Source organism: Ochlerotatus camptorhynchus, unplaced genomic scaffold, assembly GCF_037179485.1.
Source record: "Ochlerotatus camptorhynchus isolate MF236.1 unplaced genomic scaffold, CSIRO-AGI_Acam_v1.1 ptg000361l, whole genome shotgun sequence".
Taxonomy (NCBI): domain Eukaryota; kingdom Metazoa; phylum Arthropoda; class Insecta; order Diptera; family Culicidae; genus Ochlerotatus; species Ochlerotatus camptorhynchus.
The window spans coordinates 4,457,894-4,465,438 of NW_027040849.1; the positions used below are offsets into that span (position 1 = coordinate 4,457,894).

At 43.7% G+C, this 7,545-nt stretch overlaps 2 protein-coding genes across 2 annotated transcripts; one reads left to right on the top strand and one right to left on the bottom strand.

Annotated features, from left to right (window-relative positions):
* Nucleotides 1-405: 405 nt before the first annotated feature.
* Nucleotides 406-1,778, top strand: LOC135709659 (EARP-interacting protein homolog). The gene is made up of 2 exons (XM_065232046.1): nt 406-570; nt 639-1,778. Exons 1-2 carry the CDS (start codon nt 529-531, stop codon nt 1,698-1,700), a joined length of 1,104 nt encoding a protein of 367 aa, XP_065088118.1. The 5' UTR covers nt 406-528; the 3' UTR covers nt 1,701-1,778.
* An 89-nt stretch (nt 1,779-1,867) lies between these two features.
* Nucleotides 1,868-3,362, bottom strand: LOC135709658 (uncharacterized). Its single transcript, XM_065232045.1, has 2 exons — nt 2,530-3,362; nt 1,868-2,468 (listed from the first exon to the last, which is right to left on the bottom strand). Exons 1-2 carry the CDS (start codon nt 3,275-3,277, stop codon nt 1,942-1,944), a joined length of 1,275 nt encoding a protein of 424 aa, XP_065088117.1. The 5' UTR covers nt 3,278-3,362; the 3' UTR covers nt 1,868-1,941.
* Nucleotides 3,363-7,545: the final 4,183 nt, after the last annotated feature.

The window sequence follows — 7,545 nt, forward strand, 5'->3', positions numbered from 1 at the left end:
AATTGAAAAAAACTACTTGGTCACAATTTGGATCACCACTCAAGGACAGCGATAATTAAAAAAAAAAAAAAAAAAAAAAATTAAAAAATAAAGATTGTTTTAAGACTGAGAAACCCGTTAAATAAAGCAATTCCCCTCAAGTCCCGCCTCAAGTCATCATCATGGTTAAAATTTTCGCTTTCAAAACCGGCAAAAATATAAAAGTAATTAAATAGTAAAAAACCGATAAATACTGATTTTTTAATACCTTTGATACCGATAAACTTTAAAACAATCTGGCAACGCTAATTCGATTACCGTCAATTGACGTTAAACAATTTTTGAGTGACACGACGACCGACGATCGATACGATCATGTAAACAAAATCCCTGAAAATTTGCCAGATTGTTAATTTCTTTTACAACAGTTACTGTAATATTATCATTTAGTCAAACGTAATCCTGGTGGATGAACACTTTTTTTCAAATCAGGTTGAAGTGAATAATAATTATTTTGGCAATTCTGAATCAGAAGACAACAGCCTATTGATGGACGATACAAATTCTCTAGTGTACGGCTTGGAGTTCCAGGTATTGAGCTTCTTGGTCGTGAATGTTCTGAAAGTTTGGATCCCTAATTCGCATCTCCCCGGAAATAGGCACGCGCCCTGGCCTCTCGGCAGGCAGAAAGCAACGAAGTCCGCTTCTTTTTGGCCACGCAATCACTGAAACCGAATAACCAGCTGCACGTAGTCGATCTCAACGAAGACAACTCCGCCCTCGAGGCGAAAGTCTTCGCCCATCCGTTGGGAGAAGTTTGGAAACTGAATGCCAGCCCCCACGATGGCCAGATGCTGGTGTCGTGCTATAGTACTCACAAGGGAACACAAACCACAATGCAGACGGCGTTGCTACGTCTCCCGGAGCGGTTGGAGCCCTGTGAAAGCAGTCAGGAATTTTTGCAGTTAGCCGAAGTTGAAGTGCTGAAAACGGACGCTTATGGAGGAGAGATTCGGACGACCGAGTTCCACCCGTCGGATGCAACACTGCTGAGCACGGTTATCGATGGGAAAATTTTGCTGTTCAATAGAGCTGAGGCCTGCACGAAGCTGGTCGCTGAAATAAATGCGAAGAATATGCCGAAATTCTCCGGAGGACGATGGTCACATTTCAATCAGGGGAATCAGTTTATAACACTGTACGATTGCAGTGTGAAGTCGTACGATGTTAGGGATCCGAATCATTGTGCGTGGACGATTGAAGATGCCCATAGTCAGTTGGTGCGGGATTTAGACTGTAATCCAAACAAGCAGTACCACATTGCCACGGGGGGAGACGACGGGGTTTTGAAAATCTGGGACTTCCGGAATACGAAGGAGCATGTATTTGCCAGAAATGATCATCACCATTGGATATGGAATGTACGGTTCAACACGTACCATGATCAGTTGTTACTATCGAGCAGCAGCGATGGAAAGGTGTTGCTGACTTGTGCGAGTAGTGTAAGCTCGGAAACACTGGAAAGCGGCAACGGTGAGACTTCCAACGATAAGGAACAGTTGGCCGATGGGCTGCTGCAGACGTTCGATCAACATGAAGATTCGGTTTATTGTGTGGAGTGGAGTACGGCCGACCCGTGGATGTTTGCATCGTTGAGTTATGACGGAAGGTTGATCATCTCAAAGGTTCCAAAACAGTATAAGTACCAAATATTGTTGTAAAAAGATCTACGCAAAATAGTTTGTAAGGAAAACTTCACTGGCGGTATTTTGTGTATCTTAAATAAACCAAGCGCTGTATTGAATTTGATATTCTCAATTAAAAATTACAGGTGACCTACATATAAAAAGAATGTACAATTTAATGCGATTCAAGTCTCGTATAATTGTTAGTAGGCGTCACTGGTGTTCAAATATTTTTTTAAACTACATCTAAAACATTAAAAACAAACTCGAACAAAAATTACGTTCGTCGCATTTTCAAGTTGATCCTTTGCTCCTTCAGTACTTTGGGGGCAGCCTTGCGTCGGGGTCTCCTAGAATCGTTGGAATCTATACTGTTCTGATCGCTACAGCTGTCCGGTTCTTCATACTTGACGACCTTTTTGGCATTTTTCACCAATCGGTCGTAGGATATGTTGTGTTCGCTCAGATTTTCTTTCGTCAATGGTTTCAGCGACACAAATGGTACCGGAGATAGGACGGTGAAGCGCTTGGAGATTGTCTTCGGTTTACACTTTTTGACGACCGGCGTAGAAGAGGCAGCGTTGGAAATCGTGTCGTTAACTAAAGTACTGTTTTCCTTGTTGTTCTCCCGTTCGACTAATGTTGTCAACATTGAATCACTTGCCATTCGCTTCATCGATACTGGCCGCATACTCTGATCCGTTGTTGGATTAAGTTCGCTCTGGGTACTCTGGTCACTCGGGATGCTGGAATTTACGGAAAAACTGCTAACTTCTAGAATGCTCTTACGAATCGTCGATTGCCCTGAAAGCATTAGTAAATTCAGTTTCCCTTACCATATTATCACAATGTTAAAGAACTTTACCTTCAAACTTCCTATCGGTCAGCGTAGCATCTACTACGATAATCGGCGGCATAATAGTTTTGCTAGTGTTGCTATCCTCTCTATCAGTGCTATCTTGAATGCTTCCATCTTCGCTGTGCCTACCATCTCGCGAATCTCTACATTGCAGATATTCCTGACTCTTGCGGGCCGACTTGACAACACGGTTCGTGTCTATGGTTTCAAAAGATTCATCAAAGCTGCGATTCTTCGACTTCCTTCCCAGTCGCTTCACCAGTGGACTCTTGGAAGGCGTAGAACCTTTCTCTTGTTCCTCATCCTCTTCGCCAAGTTCGTCATCGTCCTCTTCCGCGATAGCGGATCGGTAGTCTTCCATCGATTGATTCTCATCCTGTCCCTCGGCGATCGCTGCCTCGTCCACATACGGCGGGCACTCGGTACGACGCTTCTCGTAGAACAAACCCGCCACCGGCCTTCGAGTTTGTTGTTCGTGTTCTTTTCTGGCATGTTCGTTGAATACTACGTTGAACACCGACTCACTCTGATCCCGAACCGATACCATGATCGTTGTGACGGTTTTGAATTGCTCCACCAGCTTGTGCACCATATCGCGAAGCGTTTTGTTTTCCTCTCTGTATTTGAATACTTCTTCGTTCAGTGCGTTGATCATCTCGATTTTGTCTTTGATTTCTTCCTTCAGCTTTTGATTGCTGAGCACCAACTGCGAGTTGATTAGCTTGTACGCCGAAAGGAGATTGCTGTCCCCCATCGCGGCTTGTGAATATTCAACAAATTTTCCTACTTTCAAAAATAAAATTTTAGGAAAACTATTTGCAACGACGAAAATGCTTCAAACAAGATTAACAAGAAAATGCTTCACCGCGGTCAACTGAAAATCAGATTTTGATTTGACAGCTGCTGAGGTGCACGGAAACTTTCATATACTCGTCGATGATTAAAATTGAACCAATTTTTAAATCTTTCTCCTTTTCTCGCTTCTTTTCATCTGCCGTATTACACGCTTATTCTAGTCGACTCAAAATTTAGTAGAATGTACTCATCTCAGCGGCAAGTAGGGCTACTCAATACTTATGTTGACCTCGATGTTGACTCACTTTTGAGTAAACGACGTTCTCACGTGGACTCCCGAAAAAAAATTACAGTGAAATTTTCAGTGGAAACAATGCTCTAACATTAATATTTATTTTTTTTTTTTTTTTAATAATTCGTTTATTTTTCCAGGCTCATTTGCTGTAGCTTTGCGGAGCCGATATTCATTGTTTAGATAACAAAATTACTTAAAACTAACGTTAGTAAAGCGGGGGCCGATTACTCGCGGCTATCTCGAGGTTAGGGGTAACAAATTGTAACAAATGGATGGCAGGGTAGGGATTGTGAACACAAGGTTTGGAGAGCAATGTGCTCTTGATCTCGAACTAGGCGACACTCTGATGAAAAAGACAAACATGGGGGTACACCGATGGGTAGCTAACAACTTGGGAGAACACAAGATGACACTAACTTCTAAATCCTCAAATCTATCCTTTTTAAAAACACATAAATTAAATTCAAATAGTCAAGGTCTCGGCTCGCCAAGACATCTCTAACGGGTATCGCGGGTTGTTTTCCTCGGGCCCTGAGGGATGTGGATAACTCAGATCTGGCAACACGGTGTAAGGTACACGACCAAACAACATGCTCGATATCGTGATAACCACTGCCACACGCACATAAATTGCTGCCTGAGAGCCCAATTCGATAGAAGTGCGAGTCTAACGAGCAGTGATTGGACATAAGCCTTGATATAACGCGTATAAAGTCGCGGCTCATGTCCAACCCTTTGAACCATGGTTTGTTCGACACCTGTGGGAGAATAGAATGTAACCATCTTCCCAATTCACCACCATTCCATTTTTGTTGCCAACTGATGAGGACTTGCTGGCGAGCAATGGAGAAAAATTCGTTGAAGGCGATTTGTCGCTCAAAAATATCGCCTTCCATAGCGCCCACCTTAGCCAATGAGTCCGCTTTCTCATTACCCGGAATTGAGCAATGAGATGGGACCCAAGCTAAGGTGATAGTATAGGAGCAGTTAGATAAAGCACTCAGTTTAGATCGTATTTCAGGCAGGAAATACGAGGAGTGCTTCATCGGCCTCATTGAACGAATAGCCTCCAATGAGCTAAGACTATCCGTAAAAATGAAATAATGGTCAGAAGGTAGTGAGGCAATTCGCTCTACTGCGTAAAATATAGCTGCGAGTTCCGCAACGTATACGGAGCATGGTTTCTGCAGTTTATAGGAGGCGCTATGAAATTGATTAAATACACCAAATCCAGTGGAAGCATTTATGGTTGACCCATCTGTGAAAAATCTTTTATCGTTACTTACATGGTGGTACTTGATTGCAAAAATTGAGGGAACAACCATCGACCGATGGTGATCTGGTATTCCATGGATTTCTTGCATCATGGTCAGATCAAAATTTACAGAGGAACTATAGAAGGCTTGGAAGCAATCACGATTGGAGATTAATGAAGAAGGACCAACCTCCAGCGTCATGTACTCATAGTACAAACTCATGAATCTTGTTTGAGGATTTTGGTCGAGCAGCTTCTCAAAGTGTTCTATTACCAAAGGATTCAATACTTCACAACGGATGAGGAACCGGAAAGACAGCTCAGCGAAACGATCTGTCAGTGGGAGAACACCCGCGAGTACTTCGAGGCTCATCGTATGCGTCGAGTGCATACAGCCAAGCGCGATTCGGAGGCAACGGTATTGAACTCGTTGCAGCTTCAAGATATGTGTTTTCGCCGCGGATTGAAAGCAGAAGCTACCGTACTCTAGAACCGACAAGATGGTTGTTCGATACAACCTGATAAGATCTTCCGGGTGTGCTCCCCACCAAGTTCCGGTAATTGTACGAAGAAAATTGATTCTTTGTTGGCATTTTTGTTTTAGATACGCAATATGTTTTCCCCATGTGCATTTGGAATCGAACCAGACACCTAAATACTTGAAAGATATACTTTGAGTGATTGTTCTACCCTTTAGTTGAAGCTGTAACTGTGCAGGATGATGCTTCCTAGAAAAAACAACCAACTCAGTTTTCTCCGGAGAGAATTCGATACCCAGCTTCATAGCCCAAGTAGACAAATTGTTTAAGGTATCTTGCAATGGTCCTTGCAGGTCCGGTGCACTTGGCCCTATAACGGACACAACGCCGTCATCTGCAAGCTGCCTTAGCGAGCAATTTTCATCAAGACAACCATCAATGTCTTTAACGTAAAAATTATAAAGAAGGGGGCTTAAACATGAGCCCTGGGGGAGACCCATGTAACTAATTCGTGAAGTTGTCGAGTTTCCATGAGAAAAGCTCATATATTTCTCAGACAACAAGTTGCTCAAATAGTTGTTCATAATTGGTGAAAGCCCACTATCGTGGAGTTTATCCGAAAGGACATCGATACAAACAGAATCAAAAGCCCCCTTAATATCCAAGAAAACTGAACCCATTTGCTGTTTTTGCGCATAGGCCAGTTGAATTTCAGTTGAAAGCAACGCAAGACAGTCGCTCGTTCCTTTGCCTCTCCGAAATGCAAATTGCGTATCTGAAAGTAAACCATTCGACTCGACCCATTTGTCTAGACGAAAAAGAATCATTTTCTCCAACAATTTCCGTATACAGGACAACATCGCGATGGGACGGTACGAGTTATAATCCGACGCGGGTTTACCGGGTTTTCGAATGGCGATAACTCTTACTTGCCTCCAATCATCCGGAACAATGTTGTGCTCCAGAAATTGATTGAATAAGTTCAACAAGCGTCTCTTCGCGACGTCTGGGAGTTTTTTGAGCAAGTTGAACTTGATTCTATCCATTCCTGGAGCTGAGTTGTTACATGAGAGGAGAGCAAGTGAGAATTCCACCATCGAAAACGGAGAATCTATTTCGTTACTACCCGACGGACTATCACGAACGTTGGTTTGAACCGACACCGAATCCGGGCAAACTTTCTGCGCGAAGCTGAATATCCAACTGTCTGAGTACTCCTTGTCTTCGTTGACCGGTGATGACGCGTTGCGCATTCTCCTGCCGACATTCCAGAGTGTTCTCATCGAAGTCTCTCTCGACAAACCATCGACGAACCGACGCCAGTAACCGCGTTTTTTGGCTTTAATCAAGCTCTTAAAAGTTTTCTCGAGGTCGGTGTACCGCTCGAAATCCTCGACCTTACCGTGTTTGCGGAAGCGTTTAAACGCGGCGGACTTCTCGCTGTTCGCGTCGGTGCAATCCTTATCCCACCACGGAGTGAGAGGTCGTTTGCGAACGAAAACACCCGGAACGCGTTTCGTCTGTGCTTGAAGAGCGCAGTCAACGATAAGTCGCGATAAAAAGGAGTACTCATCCAGCGGATGGAGTATGTCAACCGAATCAGTACCACCGAGAACCGCGGACGCAAATTTTTGCCAGTCGATGTTTTTCGTGAGGTCGTACGCGATGTCAACCGAGCGAGTGGAAGATGAACCATTGGTAATAGAAATTTTGATTGGCAAGTGGTCACTACCGTAGGGATCTTGAATTACTTTCCACGAGCAATCCAACGATAGTGAACTCGAACTGAGGGAGAGGTCTAATCTACTTTCTCTTGCTGGAGGTTTGGCCACTCGTGTTACTTCCCCAGTGTTTAGAATTGTCATATTGAAGTTATCGCAAAGGTCGTATATCAGGGTTGAGCGGTTGTCATCGTACAGTTCCCCCCAGCCTGTACCGTGGGAGTTAAAATCTCCTAATATCAACCGAGGCTCAGATAAAGCTGAGCAGATATCTGAGAGACCTTGGCGAGAAATCGCAGTTCTTGGAGGAAGATATACTGAGGCAATACTGAGGCTTTTACCTCGAATATTTACCTGACATGCGACAACTTCAATGCCTGTCACGGAAGGCAGATCGATTCTATGAAAGGAATGGAGCTTATGAATCCCGAGAAGCACCCCTCCATACGAATCTGCTCGATCAAGGCGAATAATGTT

Excerpts from the sequence above, each read along its gene's own strand:
- LOC135709659 (XM_065232046.1), top strand. The coding sequence starts at position 529 with ATGGACGATACAAATTCTCTAGTGTACGGCTTGGAGTTCCAG. Across the intron at positions 571-638 it reads TGTACGGCTTGGAGTTCCAG|GCACGCGCCCTGGCCTCTCG; the intron begins GTATTGAGCTTC and ends CCCCGGAAATAG.
- LOC135709658 (XM_065232045.1), bottom strand. The coding sequence starts at position 3,277 with ATGGGGGACAGCAATCTCCTTTCGGCGTACAAGCTAATCAACTCGCAG. Across the intron at positions 2,469-2,529 it reads GACCGATAGGAAGTTTGAAG|GGCAATCGACGATTCGTAAG; the intron begins GTAAAGTTCTTT and ends TAATGCTTTCAG.